Source organism: Lygodium microphyllum, chromosome 3, assembly GCF_053477565.2.
Source record: "Lygodium microphyllum isolate KBCC chromosome 3, Lygodium_microphyllum_v1.1.10, whole genome shotgun sequence".
Classification (NCBI taxonomy): domain Eukaryota; kingdom Viridiplantae; phylum Streptophyta; class Polypodiopsida; order Schizaeales; family Lygodiaceae; genus Lygodium; species Lygodium microphyllum.
Window position 1 is genome coordinate 101908821 of NC_141137.1, and position 24908 is coordinate 101933728.

General features: G+C 41.7%; 1 protein-coding gene and 1 pseudogene across 1 annotated transcript; both read right to left on the reverse strand.

Moving 5' to 3' along the window:
* Positions 1–316: 316 nt before the first annotated feature.
* Positions 317–24854, reverse strand: LOC148038682 (uncharacterized). The gene is made up of 2 exons (XM_087674315.1): positions 24562–24854; positions 317–799 (listed from the first exon to the last, which is right to left on the reverse strand). The coding sequence occupies exons 1-2, from the start codon at positions 24784–24786 to the stop codon at positions 623–625; spliced, it is 402 nt and encodes a 133-aa protein (XP_087530441.1). The 5' UTR covers positions 24787–24854; the 3' UTR covers positions 317–622.
* LOC148038683 (uncharacterized) lies at positions 6984–10230 on the reverse strand (annotated as a pseudogene).
* Positions 24855–24908: the final 54 nt, after the last annotated feature.

The window sequence follows — 24908 nt, forward strand, 5'->3', positions numbered from 1 at the left end:
AACAAGGTATTGCTGGTGATAATGAGAGGACGAGAATAAAAACCCTGAAGAAATGAAGGCACGCTAGTAGGATCATTTCAAAGCCCTTCAGATCAGAAATGCTCTCTTATCTTATGACAGCAGGTTCCCTGATCAATTGTCTACCCTTTAAATTTAGCAAAACTGAACCCTTTAAACAAGGTGAGATTACAAACCTTCAATTTTACATCCACCTATGAATAGCATCAAAATGCACTGGAGTCTTGAACTACCGAGAAACAAGGAACAAACTGAATGGAAATGGGACCAATATGCAGAGCAACAGCTAGCCGTGATAAGAGATCAAATCAACATTTTTATACCGCTAGATCTTTACTTTGTAAAATCAGCCAACATACAGCTAACTAATATAAAGTTCGTACTGAGCCAAGGAACTACAAATAAACATTACGATAAAACCAGGGAGTCTATCATAATTTGCCGAAACATCTAAGATTAGAGTCAGGATGCTGGTACTTCATCTCAAAAGAACACTTCTTCCACCATTATGACAGCAGATCTTGAGAGTTCAATTATTCCATTTGAGCATTTGAAGACCATGTTGCAAATATAAGAATGTGTAACACTTCAGAAAACTACAGATCTACTTGGCTTGAGGGTGAGAACTAATCAAAGTTGCAGCATCTTCACAAGAATTGATCTTATCAGCCTCTGCTTCTGATATATCTATAGCAAACTCATCCTCCAAAGCTATGATAACTTCCTGTTTGTCCAAGATGTCCATCTCCAAATCCTTTTTAAAATCGGAAGGCAAAGACACCTGCAGTAACACAGGACTTCATCTGACCAAGTCAAAAACTGTATCCGGTCTTACCCATTCAGTATCATTCACATATGGAAAACATTGTGTTCGCCATACTGAAAAGATGTTGTACAGTAACATAATATGTTGTACAGTTACAGTGTTACTGTAGTATCCAAACACAGTTTAGTTAAATTCTTAAGAAGGCATTATGAGGTCGCTAGGTTCAATCTTTCTTAACAGCAGCACATTCCACCACAGTATCATCCTAACAAAAAAACACTTAATTAGACAGTTGAATACTTATTTAAAAGAGGTAAAATTTCATGATCACCGTGGAACACATTTCAGTAACAGAGGAAACTGAAATGGTGATCAATGATGAAATGTCCCATAACTTCATGTCATCGGTTTGTATTCCTATTGAATATTCACATATATTGAATCCAGTACAAATACTTTACAGGCATTTAGTTTCATGTCTCACCAGTACCCACCCGCATGTAGAAAGTTCCCCTTGAAATAAAGTATTTTAAGGCACGCTCTTCCAAAATCACATAACATTAACACCACTTGCTCCTTTCTCATGTTGAACACATCAGCAGTGACCAGTTGGCAAAGTGGGACAAGCCACACCAACATTCCTCTACTAGAACATAAGCATGCCCTCCAGGTCCTGTAATGTGAGACCACATGAACACATCATGTGGTACATCCCATCAAGAACTTGGTGTTGGACACAACACTCCCAAGGTTTTGGAAATGCTGAAACAAGTGGGCACAATGGCACACATCTAATCGAGCAAGAACATGAAAGAGTATCAGCAAGCTCTGCCCACCCTCGCACTTGCCCCTCTCTAGAGTTGAGAAGAAGCATGATCACAATTGCCAACATAGGAAGTAGAGGATCTCTTCCACATCTTTAGCCTCTATGGACATGACACCATCATCCATGCAAGTCCATCCATCTCTTCGTCTTTGTGTGCAAGACCACCATTCTACCACATGTCGAGAAGAGCACAGTTTTGGGCACCCAATTAGGACTTCCTGTTAGCAGTCATGTGTGTCTTGTGTGGTCACCTCCTCTTGTGAGCCTCAATTTGAGTTAGAAGAGGACATTAGGAGCTCTAACATTGTATATGTCTATCATTTTATGTGTTTTGGACACTTGAGATGGAGGGTGCATTAGTGCATTTTCTATTGGGCACTATTGGCCATTTTTAGGGTTTTGACCCTATTTAGGGTTTTGCCACTTTTTGCCTATATATAGGCGGCCTGCCCTCTAGTCTCATCATCCATCATCAATCCTTCGTGATCAGCCAGCCCTCCTCATTCTCTCATCCCCCTGCTACCGTCTAGTGCCCACACCAACGCGTAGAGTTGCATGTTGGGGCTAACCATTGCAGCCTTATACCTTTAGCCATTGCAGTCACATTGTTCTTTCTCTCTCCTGCATTCTCTCTTTGTCTCCTCCTCTCCATCTTCACTTTCTTCTTTTCGTTGTGCACTCATAGTTTCAAACTCCCAAGCCACGCGTGGAAACCACAGATTATGAACACGAGCAACACTCTCTTTCAACCAGCTGGGCACCTTCCGAATTGTGCTGCACGCTTGCGTTTGGAGTCAAATTCTGCAAGGCAGACTGTTTCCAGCCCCTTTCAATCTGCATTTGACAGGGATTTGCTGTGTTCAGCTTCCAAGCAGCATCAAACAGGCTGGGCGGCACCCTTGATGCAGGAGCAGACCTACGTTTTCTGCAGGCAGTCCCCCCAGCACACACGCTGCAGATTCTGACCTATGTTTCAGGCAGTGCAGAGCAATCTCCAGCACTAGGCAGATTCTGACAGACCTGGGCAACATTATTTTCTGCAACCCAGCAGCCTTATCCAGGCCAGGCAGCATATTTGTAGGCCAGATGGCACCTGTTCTCTGCTGGGTAGCCTATTTTTAAGCAGACAGATCTATTTCTTTGCTGTGTTTTTATTGGGGCAATCACTTTCTTTGCCAAGCGGCCTGTTTCTTAGTTGGGTCACAAGTTTTTTGACCTGTTTGACTGCATTTATTGCAGCCATCTCTACATGTTACAAATCTACCCCTCATGCTATCATGAGGACATGTATTTTTTGAAACCTCATTTAACATGTGGATTAATTTTTAATCACATGATTAAGTGAATGATGCACATGTGAGGTGCAACTAGGGTTAAAGTAAATTTACAAGCCTGAGACCCGAAGAAATCACGGAATGTCAAAGGCAAAAGTTGCTATAAGTTATGCCGCACAGGTACTTGGTGGTATTTGGTGCCATTTGTTGGCCTAGGTCATCCATTTGGCCATAAGTGTCAATTGGTGACACTAGAGAAGTGACGTTTAATAGTACCTAACGCCAATCTGATGGTCAAAGATGGCACAAAGACGCTCAGGAATGAAAGTTACCAAGCCAATTTAATTATTGGTCAGTCAGATTATTTTTCAAGGCACCGAAATAATTATTAGATTAATTTTCAGTATTTAAAGGCTGAAAATTAATATTTAATTATGAAAAATGCTGAAAAAACCATTTGGAAAGGCTACCACTTGAGAAAAATGCCCATGCAAGACTGAAAAACGTCTTTAGAGGCTGGATAGAGGCATTTCTATAAATTCAGCCTACAAGAGAGAGGGAGAGGAGGCTACTGGTCTGATTTGCAGCCATTGGGGGATCTTCTAAGGCAACCAGGGGCAAAAGAAAACCAATCAACAGCAAGAGACAGTATCTACAAGCTGTTGAGGCAGGGTAGCAGCAGTAAACACTGATTTTCTTCAGTTCTTTGCATCTACATGCTGTTGTGGCAGGGCAGCAGCTGCACTTGACTGATTTTCACTCATTCTTGGTGACAAAACTCTGAATTTTCTCTCTCTACAGCTTTCCCTCTCATCCCGGCAATGGAACCATGAAACCAGTCTTCCTCCTCGGATAGGGTAGTAAATCCCTGATTACAACTTAATTACAGCAACAAACAATAAATGCAAATCTGAAAATACAAATTTACCTACTGATCTTGGACAATGCACACCCGATTGGCCCCAAAATTGGCACCCCTTTCGGTATTTCTTTAGCTTAATTGAAGAAAAAGTTGATTTACAATGGGATTCTCCCAATCCCTTTCAAAACTTCAACTCCCCTTGCTACCCAAAGTGACCAGCAAATCTTCAATCTATTTTGCCCCTTAATTCGAACACTCAATTGACCTTCACCCACTTTATAGATGATGGAAATGCCCCAAATTCAATGGCTGGCTAGTCCTCCACCTGAAATTCACCTTCAACCTTGTTGAATCCAAGTCTTGGAGCTTTCAATTTCTAGCATGCTTCCCAAGGCTGCTGCTAAACCCTAATTTCTGTTGTAAATTAGGGTTTACAGCAAAGAAATTTGCAATTTCTCTGCCTCCAAGGGTCCAAATGCCGAGATCTTCGGAGCAAGGCTATGAAATGGCTGGGAGATGGCTTTGGTACCAATGTTTCATCATGCTCTTGAACCTCCAGCTGATTTTCAACAGATACATCCTCTAGCACATTTCCATGAAAATGTCTAAGTAAGCTCACATGAAAGGCATTGTGTATCCGTCAAAGTGGAGGCAATTTCAGCCTATAGCATGCATCACTAATTCTCTACAACACTTGAAATGGCCCACAGTATCTCATTGACAGCTTTGGATACAATCACTCTTTGCCCTTCATCTTTTCAACCGTGCCTTTTCAAATCGCAGCAATACATAATCGCCCTCTGCAAAGTGCAAAGCACGCCTATAATGATCAGCTGCTCTCTCTTGCTTATCCTGCGATCTTTGAAGCGCATACTTAACCTTCTAATAAGCTACATCCATGCTTTTCACATAGCGATCAAACTCAAAGATCTTATCTTTTGTGTGCAAAATAGGGGTACTTTCTTACCACCCTCTACCACCTCAAATGGAGCTTTACCCGAAGAACTATGCACTGTGTTGTTGTGAGCAAAAACTCAACCAAGGGCGTGCTCCCACTGTGTCTTGTGGTCTGAACCATAGCACCTCAAAAGATTTAACACTGTGCAATTTGCTTCCTCAGACTGACCATATGTTTGCGGATGAAAGGATGATGCAAATTCCAACGTGGTACCTATATTCTCAAACAAGTCCTTTCAAAATAAATTGGTCATCCGAGGGTCTCGATCATTAATGATCGAATCTGGCATACCATGATACTTAAAGATGTGCTACAAAAACAATCATGCCATATGATCAACCTTTATTTTCTTCCTCAATGGAATGAAATGAGCTTGTTTGCTAAATCTGCAAATGATAGTCCATATCTCATCATTCCCTGTAGGTGTCTTAGAAAGCTCAAAAATAAAGTCCATTGCAATGCTCTGCCAAGGCCTATCTGGAATAGGCAAGGGCTGCAATAAACCCAACATCTTTTGCCTATCATACTTTACCTTCTGGCCTACGATGCATGTCTTAACAAATTGTTCTACATCATGCCTCAAAGCTAGCCAATAAAAAAAATGCTCCACTGCCTTGACCGTGGCATCAATATCTCTGTATCCTGCATACGGAGGAACATGACTTACAGTGATAACTCTAGGCCTTAATTGCTTTGTGACGCATAGTCGTCCATGCATTATCAAAAATCCATCTCTTAGCACAAAGTATTCATGCCTTTGGCCATTGCAAAGCTGATCATAAACATTAGTAAAGTCCGAATCAGCAACATATTGCTCTTTCATGGCATCCAACTCAGTGTGATAAACCAGGCTAACAACTGAAATTTGAAGCTTACGTTACAGTGCATCAGCCACAACATTCTTTTTACCATCAATATGTACAATCTGAAAATGAAACATAGAGAGAGAGATCAAGGGTAAGGTTTTCAGAAGGTACTTGGTGAAGTTTCAGAATTATTCACCAATGGATGCCAAATGGATGGAGGAGGATGACTTGGCAGACCATCCTCAATTGTTGCAGCTTTACCTTGATACTTTCTAGTTAGAGCCGACTTTAGTTCAGGCTCCGTCAGATTCAACAGAACAGAGGTCCAAAGTATTACCTGATACTTGTGAGGGAGCTAGCACCTTTGCTCCTCAGTTATGGGCAGCTCTCGTATGTTGTGGATCTTAGATGTATTCAGCATGCATCCAAGGTACTGCGGTGACAGTATGTTTGCCATGAGGTCACTACTTAGTATACTAGTCACTATGTTTAGTATGCAGATCGGTATGGTTTTCACTACAGCTCTGAAACTGTACATTTGCATCCATTATACTTAGTGTGTAATCAGTTATGCTTGGTATAGCATCAGTTAATGATCATCATGGGCTGATTATCGAATGTTGGTTTTCTGCGTATGATCATTAATATTCGGTGGTATTCAGCTCAGTTTTTGATCAGCTTGGCAACCGGTTATGGTCACTTTTTGGATCAGTTTTTGCATTGATTGCTGGTCAGTTTTTACAATGAGTTTGTGATCAGTTTGGGGTCACATTTGCAGCAGTTTGTGATCAGTTCTCAGATCAGCACAAGTGATCAATTTATGATTAGGTTATGCTCAGTTTTCAATGATTTATATCTAGTTCCATGGACAACAACATATGTTATGATGCCATTGATGTTTTAACCATGGTTTATGCTTGGTTTTCGCTATACTATGGTTTGGTTTTGCCGGATGAGTTAAGCTCATGAAAAATGGACATGCCATATGATAATCTAGCAATGTTTTTTAGAATCTTTGTGACTCTTATGTTATGTTATGTTGGTTGGTAATTTTCACTATATGTTGGGTATATGGAATGGTTGAACAACGGTACACAATGTTGTGTTGACTATGATGCCCTATGGAAAATTCCAATGTAGTACTTTGCTTTTGATGCATTTGGCAGTGCAATCAAGGACGATTGCAAGGATTTCAAGAGGAAGGGCTGTCATGAGGACATGTATTTTTTGAAACCTCACTTAATATATGGATTAATTTTTAATCACATGATTAAGTAAATGATGAACATGTGAGGTGCAACTGGAGTTAGAGTAAATTTACGAGTTCGGGACCCAAAGAAATCATGTGATGTCAAAGACAAATGTTACTATAAGTTATGCTACACAAGTACTTGGTGGTATCTGGTGCAGTTATTGGCCTATGTCATCCATTTGGCCATAAGTGCCAGTTGGTGACACTAGAGAAGTGGCGTTTAATGGTACCTAACACCAATCTGATCGTCAAAGATGGCGCAGAGACACTCAAGAATGGAAGTTGCCTAGCCATGGTTGTCACGTCCGATTAGTACAGTCCGATGCTAGTACGGTACCAATCAGACTAATAAATCTTGGACCTACGTCCAATGATAGAAAAAATATATATAATATTAAGTCTATGCTTAATGTTTGAACTTATAAATTAAAACATAAACTTAGAGATTCAAGTCAAAAGTGCAAAAGAGAGTTGAAACAAAACTCGAGAGTGTACTATGTAGCATAAATAATGAAACCAACAACTTTATTATGAGCCAGATGTGCAATCTCATACAAAAAGTGTACAAAAATGGATTGAGATAAAAGTCATCATCCATGGCTTAATCCGAATCAAGATACATGATTACTTTAGGTGCTCATATCACTCTCAGCATCGAAGGTGGAAGCATCCTCGTCACTGCTTAAGGAGCCATCACCCTCCTCAACAAAATCACCCTCACTAATGACATTGCCCTCGTCATCATACTCGGGCTCTCTAAGCTCTAGGTGAGAGTGAGTGATAGGTATGTCCTCCTGGGCAGAACTAGGAGTACTTCTCGAGCCACTCCCACCTCTTGTGTAGCGTAAAGGGCCCCACAAGCATCACGGGCAGTCAATGTGGATGCCGAAGTGGAAGTTTCATTGCTATCGCGCCGTGCAAGAGTGCAAGAGACCCGCCAGTCTATCTCGTCGAGCTCCAAGTAAAGCTCCCTAAAGATTTGCTCCTCCTCCAAGTCTCTTTCGCGAGTCACACTTTTAAGTGTACTAGCGGAGAGCTTGAGTAAATCCACATTTATCTATACATCTAAAAAATGAAGAACTTAGATTAAACAAATGAAACTTCTTTAAATATATTTCATAATCTATAAATAAAGTTATGAACTAAAAAGTATAAAAATTAGATATACGATACCTGTCTTGCCATAGACATCTCATGCATATTGCGTAGCATGCGTAAATTGGAGCGACAATAAATTAGTCGCTCCAATTGTCGTGTGCTAAGCTTGTTACGAATTTTGGTGTGCATGAGGGAATAAATGGACCAATTCCTCTCACATGCACCCGACGAACAATCCTATACCATGTAAAGAAAAAGTAAGTTTAAAGTAACTAGAATTAAATATCAAAAGAGAATAGATTTTCAAACTTGTGCAAGAATGCGTAAGGTCACTCTTTGGAGGTGAGGCAATTGATAACCAAATGACTCCCACAAAAAAAAAGGCTTTACCAACGATTCTCGCTTCCAACAAATGGTAGATGCGAAAGCGGTGCCCCTTAGATTACTATAATTAATGAGCTCTTGAAGGAAAACACCATGGTGCTCTTCCACCAAAGCCTTTGGAAGAAAGACATCACGATCAGCAAGGACATTGGCATCCATAAAGAGAGAGGGTTTTTTGAAGGCAGGATGCAATAGTGTCGCAAACCCATGTATGGGTCGCTTCATCCACTCCCATCTTTTCTTTGTCAAAAAGAGAATGTTCTCTCTTTTAGAAGTAGTATCCAAGATATCACTACAGAAGGTGTAAGATAATAAAGATTTAGAGAAGAATATTTAGAGGTGAAATTTGAAAGGAAAGTGTGAGACAATATGAAATATAGATTCTAAAACTAAAAATAAGTATGAATCTTTTTTTTTTTAAACAATACCATGAAGAAAAGATCTCCCCATCTAAGATGGTCGATGATTGTATCTCCTCCATTGCATCCGCCATAAGATGATAGAGGAGGCCAATAGTAACCCCCTCCATGTCCGTCATGCGAAGTACCTTGTAGATGGAAGTGACGGCAATGATAATGCCCCTCACATCCATCTAAAATTCCTCCTTTAAGCAAAGCCTTTGAACGGCCTTTACTTCCACTTCGCTTGGTGCGAACTCCCCTTCAAGCCATTCCTTAAACTCATTTGACACAACCGTTTTTTTGTAGCTTATTGTGAACGTCATAGAGACGCTCGAGGAGAAGCCACATGGCCGCAAACTGAGTCTTCGAGGGCTTCTTCAACTCCAAGTTCCAGTAAAAGCGATATATCGCAAAAACTCGAACCTTGGAGTTGACAAAGCCAACGATTGTGCAAGCATCGTTGACAATCCTCGCCACCTACTCTGACTTGTCTATATCTTCCATAAAAAGATCTAGACAATGCGTAGCGCATGGTATCCATACTATGGACGGAAACTCGACCTCAAGTTTCCACCCCATAGATGCACAATTTGAGGCGTTGTCTGTGACAACTTGCACCACATTTTGCGGCCCAACCTACAAGACTATACACAATGAAATTAGAATAAATTTGGGAGATTAAAAGAAGAGATTACAAAATAATGGATTTAGAAGCATTACCTCAATGATAGCTTGCCGTATGTGCTGATACATGAACGAGCTCGTGGTTCTCCTTCCCCTTGTGCCCGCATCTACTGCTTGTAGGAAGTATGTGCTAAGTGGACAAGAGATGAGGATGTTGATGATCCCCTTTTTTTTTCAATCACTCCATCCACCCGATAGGATAGAGCATCCATACTTCACCCAACCAGCATGCACGGGCTCAAGGGACTTATCAATCCTCTCTCTCTCCTCATCGAGTTTCTTGGTACGCATGTCATTGTACGTGACACCGTACCATCCCTAGCATGGACCAATGGCGGCAATGGCTTTCACCATTCACTTCCATCGATTCACTTTGCGAATATGAAAAGAGATTGAACTAAATTATGGTGCGCGCAATCTCTATTTCCGCTTGCCTTTGCCTCTCCTTGAGAAAGGAGAGAAGACCGAAAACTTGCCCTGTTGCTTGGGCAAGAGTGGCTTGTCTATTGGGCATAGGTGCACCACTCGAATGGCTTTTTCTAGATGGGATAGAAGAGGCCCCTCCAACGGAGGAAACCGAGACAGTTGGAGAGGGATCATCTTTCGCATCCGAGACCTCATGATCGAGATAAATCACCTCCTCACTTGTCCTTGAAAGGCCTTTGCGTCGCTTCAATGGCAAGTATTTCCGACGACAATCTTCATAGACATCGTCGGGGATACCAGGGCATGGTGTGGCTTCCCCTCCTAATTTGCAAAGGTGGATGAGAAGGCGAGTGACAGATGAGATTTGGATCTTTGGACAATACTTGCATTGCCACTTGCAAGTGTTGGATTTCTCCTTCACTCCTTCGAAGTAGGCACAATGCAAGCGAAAAGCCTCATGGAGAGGGGGTGCCATTGATGATGTATAGAGAGAGCGTAGAGGGTTGTCACAACTCTATAGAAACAGAATTTGTATCCTTTTTCATTGATTTGTCTATATAATGATTTATTAAATTTGTTTCCTTTGCACTAATTAGATATAAAGAAAAGTGCATTGGAGCTGGCCACTGATGAGTGGTCATAGGTTATGGTGGACCCATGCGGTGGGTTAGAGAAAAGATAGTTCACACTTCCACCTATATGGTCCGATTGGGCGCTTGTGACCAAAACTCACGCATATCAGGGTTAGACTCGCACACAGAAAGGATTAATGCCTTGAAGTGTGGGCTAGATCCGCCAAAACAGACAGTTACAATCAACAAGATGGCATGATCATTAAATACTTGTACAATGTGCATGTGTGGGCTGAAAGCTTGAAATGCACATTTCTTTGCATAGGAAAGTCACATGAAGAATCCGATACCGTTTTTGCGATGTACACGGAAAAAGCTTTCATATGACACCCATATTGGGGGATCCCTAAATTTTAGGAGGTCCCTAAATTTTAGGAGCCTCGAATTAGCCTAAAAATACTAGTCCTAAAAAATAGGAATGTCATTCTAAAAATAGTAAATTTTATACTCTGACTGTGCTTACTAAATTTGGTTGTTTCTATTCTTAACAGTATTCAGCCCAAAAAGGAAGGCCATAGAGAAGAGACAAGTGTCAAGACACTTGTCACACAAGTTTCCAAGAGTCCCACCACTTGTCACATCTAATGACATGTGGCTGGACACTTGTCTTGTGCTACTTCACTTTCCCCTTTTGTACTAGTTATTCCCTCTCCTATAAATAAGAGCTCGTTTTTTTTCATTCAGCATCATTTTTCTTTGCTGTAAACTCATGTACAGCACCCACAGATAGCCAGAAACTGGCCCCATCCATCCCCATCATCATCCCCCATCTCTCCATTATCAAATTTCTCCATATTCTCTCTTCTATCACTGCTGTTTTACAGGACAGCAAGCCTGTAAATTCATTACAACACCTCCTTCTCGAGCTCTTTCTTCCATTTTAGCAACAAGAAGCAAGCCCTATCCATGTATTGCTGATCAACGATGGAGAAAAGCTAATTTCCCCTCTTTCTTCTCTCATACTATAAAGAAATCAGCTCTTATCATTGCATAATAGATAATGCACGTGTGTTTGTACATCTTTGCATGATCTTGTGAGAGTGAGAATTACTTCTCCTCACTCTCAAGTTGATGGTAACTGACCTCTTCCCTAAGGGACTTGGATTGAGCAGAAATACATTCCTTCGGGGAGGGGGGTTTGCCCATCTTCAACCCTCAATCTTGTCTCCATTACTTTTACATTTTCATGGCTGTAATTTTGTGAGTAATTTTCATTTTCAGCTTTAAGTGTTTATTCTCTTTTATATTAAATCTCGAAAACAAGCCAATATCATAATTATTAAGCATACTACATTGTTCGAGGAGTTTACAGTGGTATCAGAGCTTTGGCTCGGTCCTCACCCCAACACTGGTAGTGCTTACAATTATAAGTTTGTTTGTTTTCAGCCCTTGCATTGAGTGCTTGAGCATATTTTTCTTAGAGTCTCAATGGATCAGTTGAGTGCTATCCTTCAAGCCATTCAAAGTCTTAGAGAAGAGAACCAGCAAATTCGTGAGCAACTTCTCAAACTAAAAAAAGTTGAAAATCCCAAAGAATTCAAGGAAAGAAGCCCATCTACTTCAAGGAGACAAAGCCATACCAATGAAAGGAGCCGATCAAGAAATCCAACTACTTCTAAGAGGCAGTCCCATTCTACTTCAAGACAAAGAAAGAGATCGCGTCGAAGCTCATCCTCTTCTTCAAAGTCATCTGGCGCCTACTCTGATGAACCCTCTTCTAGTGACGAAGAGTCACACCCTTCTCATGGAAGACCTCATCATCATCAAAGGCGTCGACATTCTTCACCCTCGTCTCCATCTTCATCCCCATCAAGCACTTCATCATCTTCAACCTCAAGATCCGAGCATGGACGAAGGCATAAGAAGAAGAAGAAGACTAAGTCACTATCTCAACTTGAAAAGAAAATCAAATTCAGTATGTATTATGGTTCCCGAAATCCTGATCTTCTTCTGAAGTTTATTCGTCAATTTCAAATTTTGTATAGTCGTGACAAGTATAAAGAAAAAGAAAAGATTAAGTTTGCAGCTTTACATTTGACCGACTTAGCCCATACTTGGTGGACGGGATTGGAATATGATCATGCTGCCCCAAAATCATGGCGGTTCTTTGTTCGCATGATACAAAGCCAATTTCTTCCTGTTCATTTCAAAAGAGATGTAAAAATGGAATGGGATCGGATTTAGCAAAGGAAAAATGTGTCACTTGGTGACTATACCAAGAGATTTTGAAAGCTACTTTTGAAGGTCCAACATTTCAAGAAGATCAGCAGTTCGGAAAAGCTTAGGAAGTTTCAAGGAGATTTGTATTTTAAACTTCGTACTGCTCTTAATCATTATCATTGTTCTAGTCTCAGGGAACTCATTGACCATGCTGAGACATGGGAAATGGAACACAATGGCAACAAATCATTCCAAAAGAATGATAAGAAGAGAGTGGCTGATGACGAGGAGTATTCAGTCCCAAATGAAGGACAAAAACAACGGCAAAAGCAACCATCAAATCAAAAGAAGATGAAGCCCTATGCACCTCCTAATGCTCCTCAATTTCGCTCCAATCTATATCCACAAGCAAAGCAACTTTCCGAAGAAGAAAAGCAGCGCTTCATGAAAGAAGGGAAGTGCTTTAAATGTGGACAAACACGCCACATAGCAAAGCAATGTCCAAACAAAGGACAAAGCAAGGTTTCTGACAACAAGCCTAAGTTGCCAGTGAAAATCAATGCTATCAGTGATGTAGTTGCAAACACAACTCACACTCCAGAGATGCGCTAATTATTAAAAGCTTGGGAACAATTGCAAGGTAAGCAAGCACTATTCTTGATAGATCTTGGGGCGAATGAAAATGTCATTTCCTTGCAAATAGCTAAAGAGCTTGGATTAAAGAATGAAGAGATGGACACTCCGGCAGAAGTTCGCCAAGCTTTAAATACCGATGAAGATGACACAGTGAAGACTGTGACACCCTACATTGGCAAGCTCAAGTTTCAAATTCAAGGCTACAATGACGAAGATACCTTCTGTATCGGAGACCTTGATGGTTACGATGTGATTCTTGGCATGCCCTGGAATCATAGAGTAGATTCAACCATCTTCTCTCAGAAAAAGAAGATAGAACTCACCAACAAAGGCAAGAAGTACGAGATCCAAGCTGGAGTTTTTGGAGACACCATACCTATGGTAAGCCATATACAAGTCTCTAGAGTAATTAAGGATTGTGTTCAATGTTGTTTGCTTTATGTCATTGATGTAAAAGATAATATGAATGCTGAAAACCAAGAGCGACTTCAGCTCTTGGAAAAGTATAAAGATTGTTTTTCGGAAGATCTTCCTTATCAGCTTCCCCCAGAAAGGCCAGAAGACCATCATATTGATATTATTCCGAACAGTTCTCCTCCTAATATAGCACCATACCGTGTGAGCCGTCCTCAACAAGAAGAAATCAGAAAGCAAGTCGAAGACCTACTCAAGCGTGGGCTAATTAGGCCAAGTAGCTCACCATTTTGTTCACCGGTTCTTCTTGTTCAAAAGAAAGATGGCACATTCAGGATGTGCATTGATTATCGAGCCCTCAACAAAATCACTCTGAAAAATCGGTTTCCTATTCCCAGAATTGACGACATTTTGGATCGTCTAGGAGGCTCAAAGGTTTTCAACCGCATTGATCTAAAGAGTGGTTATCATCAAATTAGGGTAATACCACAAGATATACACAAAACTGCTTTCCGCACTTCATACTATCTTTATGAATTCTTGGTGGTTTCTTTCGGATTAACCAACGCACCAGCCACCTTTAATCGAATGATGGAGCACATCTTTAGAAAGCATCGACAATATGTCGGTACTTTCTTTGATGATATTATTGTCTTTAGCAAGAATGAAGAGGAGCATCATCAGCACTTGGAGATTGTTCTACAATTACTTCAACAAAATCAACTCTTGGTAAATGGTAAAAAGAGTGAATTTTTCATGCATAAAATAAATTACCTTAACTTACAACAATACAGTGCACTCATCCACAGGGAAAGCTCCAAATGAAATAATACAGGGTAAAGTGATTCTTCCTCCAATTATTCGCACTAAAGATAAGATTTTTGCTGCTGATGAATTTGCTTCAGATTTAAAAACAGCAATGGATCAAGTTCGAGCCACTATCAAAGTTGCCCAAGAGCAACAAAAGAAGCAAGCAGATAAACGAAGAAGACCTTTGGCTTTTGGAAAAATGTCAATATGTCTTGCTAAAGTTTGATAAAAGCAGACTCAAACAAGGTTCCGATCAAAATTCTTCTTTTCCAAAGTTCTCTAGTAGATACTTGCGACTCTTCAAAGTGATTGAGAAAATAAATGAAGTTTCTTATCGACTTGAGCTTCCTGCTCATTGAAAAATACACAATGCTTTTCATGTAAGTTTGCTAAAACCTTACATAAGACCAGAACCAAAGGAACCTATTACTGAAGATCCCCCAGAAGTTGAAGAAATAGAGCAACTCTTGGAACCTGAATAGATTTTGTTTCACAAGGATCGAACCACGAGAATGGCCTTGCGACACGAAAATTCTTACTAAAATTCAAGAATCTACCCACAACAGATGCACAATGGGTAGATGAAAAATTCATGAAGGATTACCCAGACATTCTTCAGCCATATCAAGAAGCTTTTCAGCTGAGGACAGCCGAATAAAAGCCAGAGGGCTGTCACAACTCTATAGAAACAGAATTTGTATCCTTTTTCATTAATTTGTCTATATAATGATTTATTAAATTTGTTTCCTTTGCACTAATTAGATATAAAGAAAAGTGCATTGGAGCTGGCCACTGATGAGTGGTCACAGGTTATGGTGGACCCACGAGGTGGGTTAGAGAAAAGATGGTTCACACTTCCACCTATATCGCCTGATTGGGCGCTTGTGACCAGAACTCACACATATCAGGGTTAGACTCGCACACAGAAAGGATTGATGCCTTGAAGTGTAGGCTAGATCCGCCAGAACAGACAGTTACAATCAACAAGATGGCATGATCATGAAATGCTTGTATAATGTACATGTGTGGGCTGAAAGCTTGAAATGCACATTTCTTTGCATAGGAAAGTCACATGAAGATTCTGATACCGTTTTTGCGATGTACACGGAAAAAGCTTTCATATGACACCCATATTGGGGGGTCCCTAAATTTTAGGAGATCCCTAAATTTTAGGAGCCTCGAATTAGCTGAAAAATGCTAGTCCTAAAAAATAGGGATGTCATTCTAAAAATAGTAAATTATGTACTCTGACTGTGCTTACTAAATTTGGTTGTTTCTATTCTTGACAGTATTCAGTCCAAAAAGGAAGGCCATAGAGAAGAGACAAGTGCCAAGACACTTGTCACACAAGTTTCCAAGAGTCCCACCACTTGTCACATCTCATGACATGTGGCTAGACACTTGTCTTGTGCTACTCCACTTTCCCCTTTTGTACTAGCTCTTCTCTCTCCTATAAATAAGAGCTCGTTTTTCTTCATTCAGCATCATTTTTCTTTGCTGTAAACTCATGTACATCACCCACAGATAGCCAGAAACTGGCCCTATCCATCCCCATCATCATCCCCCACTTCTCCATTATCAAATTCCTCCATATTCCCTCTTCTATCACTGCTGTTTTACAGGACAGCAAGCCTGTAAATTCATTATAGCACCTCCTTCTCGAGCTCTTTCTTCCATTTTAGCAACAAGAAGCAAGCCCTATCCATGTACTGTTGATCAACGATGGAAAAATGTAATTTTGTGAGTAATTTTCATTTTCAGCTTTAAGTGTCCATTCTCTTTTATATTAAATCTCGAAAACAAGTGAATATCATAATTGTTAAGCATACTACGTTGTTCGGGCCGTTTACAAGGGTGACGGGTGGAGAATGAGATGATTGAAGAAAGGAGTGGAAAGAGTAGAAAGCTTCATGGAGTGGAGAGTTTGAGTGAGTAGAGAGAGGCTATAGCTTGATGAAGGAGGAGGTTGCAAGGGTTAAGAGGTTAAGGGAGGACTCGAGGAGAGAGCTTGAGAGAGTAGGAAGGATGGAGAGCTTGAGAGGAGTAGGAGGGGTGGAGAACTTGAAAGGATGAATGAGATGGTGGGGGAGGGGAGATTTTATAGAAAGGGAGAGTGCTTTGGGGTTTAGGATTGGCCTTTGGGAGGGTGAGGGAGAGTTTTTAAACTTGTTAGTTTAAAACTTTAATCTTTAATCTTTTCTCTTGAATCTTTGTGAGAAAGAAAGAAAAGAAAGAAACAAAAGAATAGAGAGAAAGAAAAAAAGAATAGAGAAGATTCAAGAAAAAAAGGAAGAAAAAGAAAGGTGAGAAAGAAAAGAAGAAAAGAAACGCAAGAAAGAAAGCTAAGAAAGAAAGAAGAAAAGAAAGGTAAGAAAGATAAGAAAAACGGTCAAAAAAGTGACCGCAAGGCCCAGGCGTACAGGAGTCAGGACTCGCATGCAGACCGCGGCGTAACAATCACGGTGGGGCGCAATCAGCGAACGGCGAGTCATAGAAAACCGGATGGGTCAAGGAGAGGCGCAGTCGGACGGGTCCGAACGGGACCGGATGCAGCGGACAGGACAAGACGGGTTGACCCGTCCGTCAGACGTGGACAACCTTGGGGCCCTAGCCAATTTAATTATTGGCCAGTCATATTATTTGTCAAGGTGCTGAAATAATTATTAGATTAATTTCCAGTATTTAAAGGCTGAAAATTAATATTTAATTATGAAAAATGCTAGAAAAGCCATTTGGGAAGGTTGCCACTTGTGAAAAATGCCCATGCAAGACTGAAAAACGTCTTTAGAGATTGGAGAGAGGTATTTCTATAAATTTAGCCTGCAAGAGAAAGGGAGGGGAGACTGCTGGTCTGATTGCAACCATTGGAGGATCTTCTGAGGTAGCCAGGGGCAAAAGAAGACTAATCAACAGCAGAAGACAGCATCTACAGGCTGTTGAGGCAGGGCAGCAACAATAAATGACTGATTTTCTTCAGTTCTTTGCATCTACATGCTGTTGTGGCAAGGCAGCAACTGCACTTGACTGATTTTCAGTCATTCTTCGCGACAAAACTCTGAATTTTCTCTCTCTACAACTTTCCCTCTCAATAAAGAATAAAGTGACGATGACGGGCACCCGCCACTTGTAGTGTGCAGTGGCGGTGACTGTCAGTGTAGTAATATACGAGCGGCTAGGCCGAGGCGCCTTTACCCCCAACAACCTCCCACTTAAAGGCGAATCTACCCTAGTGAGGAGTGGAAAGAAAAAAGACAGTACAACATGTACACATGTACAACAGGATGAAGAAAGACATCTCATCCCACGCCCATCAACCTCCTGAGAAAGGCAAAGTGCTCTGTAGAGAGGCTTTTCGTCAGCAGATCTGCAGGATTCTGGTCCGTCGAGATCTTGACAAGGTCAACAGACTTGTCCTCAACGACCCCACGTATGAAGTGATACCTCAACTCAATGTGTTTCGTCTTCGTATGAAAGACCGGATTCTTAGCTAATTGAATAGCACTCATAGAATCCGATGCAGTGTAGGGATAGCATCAATACCAAGGTCAACAACCAAACGACCCAACCAAATGGCCTCCTTGTAAGCCTCAGTGGCTGCAACATACTCGGTCTCTGTAGTAGAAAGGGCCGTGCATTTCTGCACCCTGGACATCCAAGAAACAGCACCTCCAACATAGGTGAATACATAGCCAAAAGTGGACTTCCTACTATCTGCATGTCATGCATAATCAAAGTCAGTGTACCCCACAACTCCTGTATCCTAGCTACCATAGCATATGCACATATCTGCAGTGCCCTTCAGGTACCTCATGATACCTTTCACAGCATCCCAATGCTTCTTGCCAGGTGTAGTCATATAGCGTGCCACAACACCAACTGCAAAGGCAATATCTGGACGAGTGGCTATCATAACATGTATAAGACTGCCCACTGCAGATGCATAGGGAATCTTGGCCATCTCGGCCCTCTGCTCATCTGTCTGCGGATAATCAGCCTGTGATACCTTCACATAAAAAGGCAAAGGACAGCCAATAGACTTTACGTCCTGCATGCGGAAACGCTCAAGGACTTTATAAATGTACTCCCTCTGTGACAAGTAGAGGAGTTCCTCATGCCTGTCCCGTCTAATGCGCATACCAAGTATGTGACAGGCCTGTCTCAGATCTTTCATCTCAAAGCTCTTCTTGAGCTGAGCCTTAAGAGCATCTAGCTCATCATGAGTTTTCCCTGCTATCAACATATCATCCACATAGAGTACCAAAATCAATAAAGAACCATCAAGGACTTTCTTCGTGTAAAGACACGGATCCATAGCACTCCTGTTGTAGCCCTGTGACTACATAAAGGAATCAAACTTATAATACCACTCCTTAGGTGCCTCCTTCAAGCCATAAAGACTTTTCTTCAATTTGCACACTAGGTGCTCCTTGCCAGGTTCTACAAAGCCCTTAGGCTGCTCCATATAAATCTCATCATGCAAGTCCCCATGTAAGAAAGCCGTTTTGACATCTATCTGGTATAAATCCAAGTCAAGCTAAGCAACCAAAGCCAAGACTAAGCGCAGAGCGGTCATCTTAACCACAGAAAAAAAACCTCATCAAAGTTTACACTATGCTCCTGCTTAAAACCCTTTTCTACCAATCTAGCCTTGTATGCCGGCTTGGGGTGTCCAGGGGTACTTTTCAGCTTATACACCCACTTGCATGGCAAAGCCTTATTGTCCTTAGGCAAGGAAACCAAATCCCAAGTCTCATTCTTATGTAAAAAGTCTATCTCACACTGCATAGCCCTCTCCCAGGAGTGACTGTTACCCCTGTGCATAGCCTCATCATAAGTGAAAGGCTCTCCTGCATCTGTAACCAAGACATAATGCATCGAGGGCTGAAATCTATCAAGTGGACGTCTGTCTCTAGCAGACCGTCTCACGGCAAGCTCTGCTCCCTGCCCAACTGCATGTCCAATACTCTGACCATGAGGATCTGCTACAGCTGTAAGCTGTCCAACTAGCTGTGCGAGAGCTCTCGGCTCCTGAAATATGACCCTGCGGATCTCAACAACTCTCTCAGGCTGCTTATGCATCTTGTCTTCATGGAAAACTACATCATGACTACGAATGACTTTCCGCGCATGCGGATCCCAGAGACAATAACCCATCTTGCCTACATCCCCATAACCAAGGAAAATGCATTTGACACTCTTAGGATCCAGCTTACTTCTCTTGTCCCTGGGCACATGGCAAAATGCCTCACATCCAAAGATACGGAGGTGCACATAAGAGGGAGGTTTTCCAATCCATACCTCCTCTGCAATCTAGAAATCCAAACCACAAGAAGATGATCTGTTTATGATATGCACAACTGTACTAACTGCCTCAGCCCAAAAGCTCTGTGGTAGGCCTGCAAGGCTAAGCATACTGCGTACACGCTCCTGGATGGTTCTATTCATCCGCTCAACCAAACCATTCTGGGGGAGGGTGTAAGGGATGATCAACTGACGCTTAATACCTCTCTCATCACATAACTGCTCCAAAGCACGTGAGACATACTCACCCCCATTATCTATCCTTAGGCATTTTAGCCTATATCCAGACTGATTCTCAACCAATGCAAGCCATCTCTGAAACACAGCTAAGATATCGGATTTTAGCTTAATAGAATAAGCCCAAACTTTCCGTGAAAAATCATCTATGAAAGTAACAAAATACTTTGCACCACCCATAAACTGACAAGGCATGGGCCCACAGACATCCGAATGTATAAATGCCAAGGGCTCACTCATGCGTAGTCTACTAGACTTCTTATGCGTAGACCTAGTCTGCCTGCCATAAAGACAATGCTCACATGAATCAAAACATGCATAATCAAGGGGCGGTAAGTACTGCAAACCAGAAAGCATTTTCATTCCCTTCAAAGACATATGGCCCAAACGGGCATACCAAAGAGATACATGTGGGATAGAATCCACAGACAAAACATGATCAAGGGAAGAAGCGGATATAATCAAGGGATAGAGGCTGCCAGCCTTGGCACCTCTCGCAATCACAAGTCTGCCACGAGTGATCTTCCATGCAGAGTCTCCAAAAGATACATGATAACCTGCGTCATCAAGCTACCAGCTGACATGAGACTGCATGTCAAAGCAGGTACATGACGTACATCCTGCATAACAAAATTGCTGCCAGAAGGAAACTGCAACCTAGCATCACCAATGCCCACAATATCAAGAGACCTATCATCACCTAAGTGCACAGAACCCGAAATAGTACGATATGAATGAAACCACTCTCGGCAAGGTGTCACATGAAAGGGCACACCTGAGTCCAAGAGCCAATACTGTACATACATAGAGTGTATCTCTGTCATCTGCGAAGCACTAGAAGAAGCTGCAAGGATATAATCATCATCATCAACATCCTCAGGCTACATAACATTGATCTCTTCAATTTTAACACTGGACTTTGCAGGCACTATGCTACAATCAGAAGACTTATCCTGCACTTTGTCTTTCCCTTTATCTTTGTGCCTTTCATTGCGTAGTTCATGGCATTGTGGCCTAATATAGCCCTTTTTCCCACAATGGTAACAAGTAACATCTGCATTCTTGCCACGAGATTTGCTACGTGACTTTCCACGAGACTTGGACCGAAATTTCTGAGAATCTCGTCCATAACCACTGCCACTGCCATGCTTTTCATATCCATCATTTCTGCCTCTAACTGTCATAGCATGCGACACACGAGAGGCATCCAAATTCTTACGGTTAACCTCTTCCTGCAAAAAAGCACTCTTAACATTAGATAATTTCAAGGTAGCAACAGAGACACATAATACAGTGCGGAATACATTCCATAACTCATTAAGAGTACCAAGCAAGAAAAGAGTGACATCCTTTGCAAAAGTGATGTCCTGCGAAGTTAAGTTCTTGAGTATAGCATGAAACTAGCTCAAGTGAGTAGACATAGTCACATTCTCCTTCATGCGCAGATCCATAAGCTGTTTCAACCAATACATCTGACTCGTTGGACTTTTCTTGTCATAGAGATTTTTGATTTTATCCCACAACTGCCATGTACTTTATTCTTCCTCAAATACATTGTAATGAACCTGTTCTATAAGAGAGAATACAATAGTGGACTTGCATAACTCATCAAGCTCAAGCCATTCCTTATCCGGCATAGTTACAGGTGGATGCCCGCTCAACCTCAATGGTTTGATCTGCGATTTCTGCACCAACACTTGTATCTGGCTCTTCCAATAAGAGTAATTCGTACCATCAAGCTTATGTTGAAAATAGCATGATCAGTGGACGAACTCGCTATAATGCAAGCTGGAAGACTGTAGACAGTTCAAAACTGCTTGCTGTTTACTGCAAAAAATGACCAAAAAATCACCAAAATCGAGAGAAAATCAAGAGAAAAGTGTAACCAAAGCTGCTGTCCACCAAGTACTAGTGAAAGTACATCATTTCAGAATATTTCAGCATGAAAAATCCATGTCAATCCGAAGTTATATACTTGCTGTAATAAATGACAGCAAGGTACTGTGAGAGTCAATTGCTGACTAAATCACTGCACCAAGTCAATAAATGACAGTCAAGATATGACCAGCCATAAACGGGCATAAATCAGCACCAAACAGTCATCAAGACCCTGAGCAAACACCCAAACATATCACCAAAGCATCCGTCAATGAGTAAGCATTCCCCTTGGATAGTAGGGCAAAGTATACATAACACTGACAAGACCTGACACCAGTAGACGTATGCTCACAAGAGTGCAAAGCCCAAGCTCCGGTCAAAAGCAACTCCAATATATCAGTGCATAAACCATACAACATTTAAGCGTAAGAGATCCCAAAGTCTCAAGTATCTACAAAATGCTCAAATAGCATAAACCTCTTGCTTAATGTCGATCAAGCATACAAGATGCTCCCACTAGCACAAAAGGCGGATAAACGAGCTCAACAGCTCAATCAAACCAAGTCAAAGTACCAAAGACAAGTAACCAAGACAATGCCTCAATAGCATCCCAAGGGCATGACGGCTACAAAGCAACTGTAGGTAGCATCCATGAGCAAGACATACATCCCAATAAAAATCTCTGACAACCAAAATGACATCCAATACGAAATTCCGGAATAGCAAATGAGAATCCAAGCCAAGTCTTCGGAGAGTATTAAAGCTCAACAAGTACATGCTACACTGTGCCAAGACAAATGCATCAAGCCGTAGGCGTCGGGTAAGCATGTACCCAAAGAGCATATAACTATCAAAGCATTGACCACTGTCAAGCATAGACCGATGTCAATATGTGCGGGCTAAAATAAGCTCAAGCTTCCAAAAGCATCCGGATCCAATAACAAGCTCGAAGTCGTCCCTCAATGATCAATACATCATAGCATAACCCAAGACATACATCCAGAACCAATAGGCATATGTCAAAGCATGAAAGATAGCTTCAGCCCAAGAATATTCAACATGCATTTACTCTTATAAACTGTGTATTTCCAGCCCCACAATCAGGCCAAAATCATAGTATGACATGTATCTTTAATCCCCCAATCAATCGAGATGCAATAGGCATCAAACCGGTTATGTAGTCATGCCCAAACAATCATAGACATAAACTGTGAATGTAGCACTATCATCAAATGTCTGTAGACTATTTATAACAGTCCTGAAACACTGTTTTCAGCCATCAAATAAATGCCTAATCTCAAAGGATCAATGCCAAGTATCAATATATGTGCAAAAAGCCTAAAATGGAGCCCAAACAAGTGCTTAATGCCAAGCTGGAGCTGGAGCTGAAGTAACTAGTGTGTGACTGAATGAAATCTGTCCAAAATCACATGCAGATCAGCATGATGATACTGCTGCTCCTGCTGGTCCGCGTGACAGGTCTGGAGAAATTGAAGGGCTCAAACATGAGCCAAAGAGGCCTTGGAACAAGCCTCTAGCAACCCACAACCAGTGGCAAAGAGATATGAAAATTGGAAGCTTCAATGGTAACTGCCCTGTTTACCTAGACATGTGGACTGAAATAAATCTCTAAAATAATGAAGCAATACCTCAATGTCAATGACTTGATGGTGTCTCAATAGACCGGAAAGAAGCTCGAGAAACCGGGGAGTGACGGGAGCCCAAGAGAATGAGCTATGGCTGTCGAAAAGAAGACCCAATGAGAATGGAGAGTTGATGGGAAGCTGAGAATGCCACGAGCCAAGCTCAAGAGTCGGAAAGCCGAGCTCTGATACCAGTTGAAATGTGAGAAGGATCAAAACTTGCACGCGAGAGCTATGGCGGGAGAGCAAGAGCAAGAAAGAGAAAGACAAGAAATGGGAACTCCGACGGTCACAATGTGTGACCGGACCTTCCTTTATTCAAACTGTCACTAAAAGAATAAAAAATAAAGTGACAGTGACGGATGCCCGCCACCTGTAGTGTGCAGTGACGGTGACTATCAGTGTAGTAATACATGGGTGGCTAGGCGGAGGCACATTTATCCCCAACGTCTCTCACCTAGCCAAGGACAAAAAAAAACTACAATTGTAACCAACTTGGACAAAAGTCTAAGCTTGAGCTCTCTCATATCCCATAATCTGCAATGGGCTTAACAATAGATGTACCACATCCTATCTCACTCAATGTCCAACAGAAACATGCAATTTGACAACATAACAAACAAAAATTCTAGCAATGACCGGCGTACCAATTCACTATAGAAGGATTCAGCACACGTTGTTCACTAAAGTGATTCATCCAATGCAATGCAAACAACGCAACTCTATGTAGATATCTTCCCAAGGGCCATCTTAATGCGAAGAGGCTAAAGTTGCCAAATGTTGCTTCATGATTAGCCAATAGAGACACCCTATAGAGTTTGATAAAACTCCCGTCATCACCTCTAACCCCCCAAATAGGGGCATCATGATCTCCCTATAAAAGAGTGAACCAGCCATCTCAAAGCCGAAAACGTGTAGAAACACTTTGCAGGGCATTGGCATGGGCATCCTTCATAGAAAGGAAATGATCCCCCTGAAGATATACTAGACATTTTTGAACATGTAACTCTCGCTTGATGACAACTTTGCGCACTGTCGCTTCACACAGCACCCATGTACGTTGACATGTTTCTAAGGGATGAGAAAAGGACTGACCTTGGCAGGGTCGAGCTTATCAAGGGATTTGAACAGACCGAGGACTCGCTCGGCCACGATGCTCTTGTCCAGGTATGTCTGAGGAGCATACACGGCCTGGCTGAAGGCGCTCCTTCTCCCACCTGGTGCAATGCCTAATCCACCTGAAGAAATCGGCGCGCCGTGGGCTGCCCTCCTCAGAAACCCTCGGAAACCCGATCTCGCCAGGCGCATCGCCATCGCCATGGCCGAGAGAGAGAGAGAGAGAGAGAGAGACAGATTTTAGTGTGGTAAGAAGAGAGGGACTACTAATTTCGAACAATCTCAAGATGCCTTAAGGACATACGAGACTCGTGACTTGGTAGGTC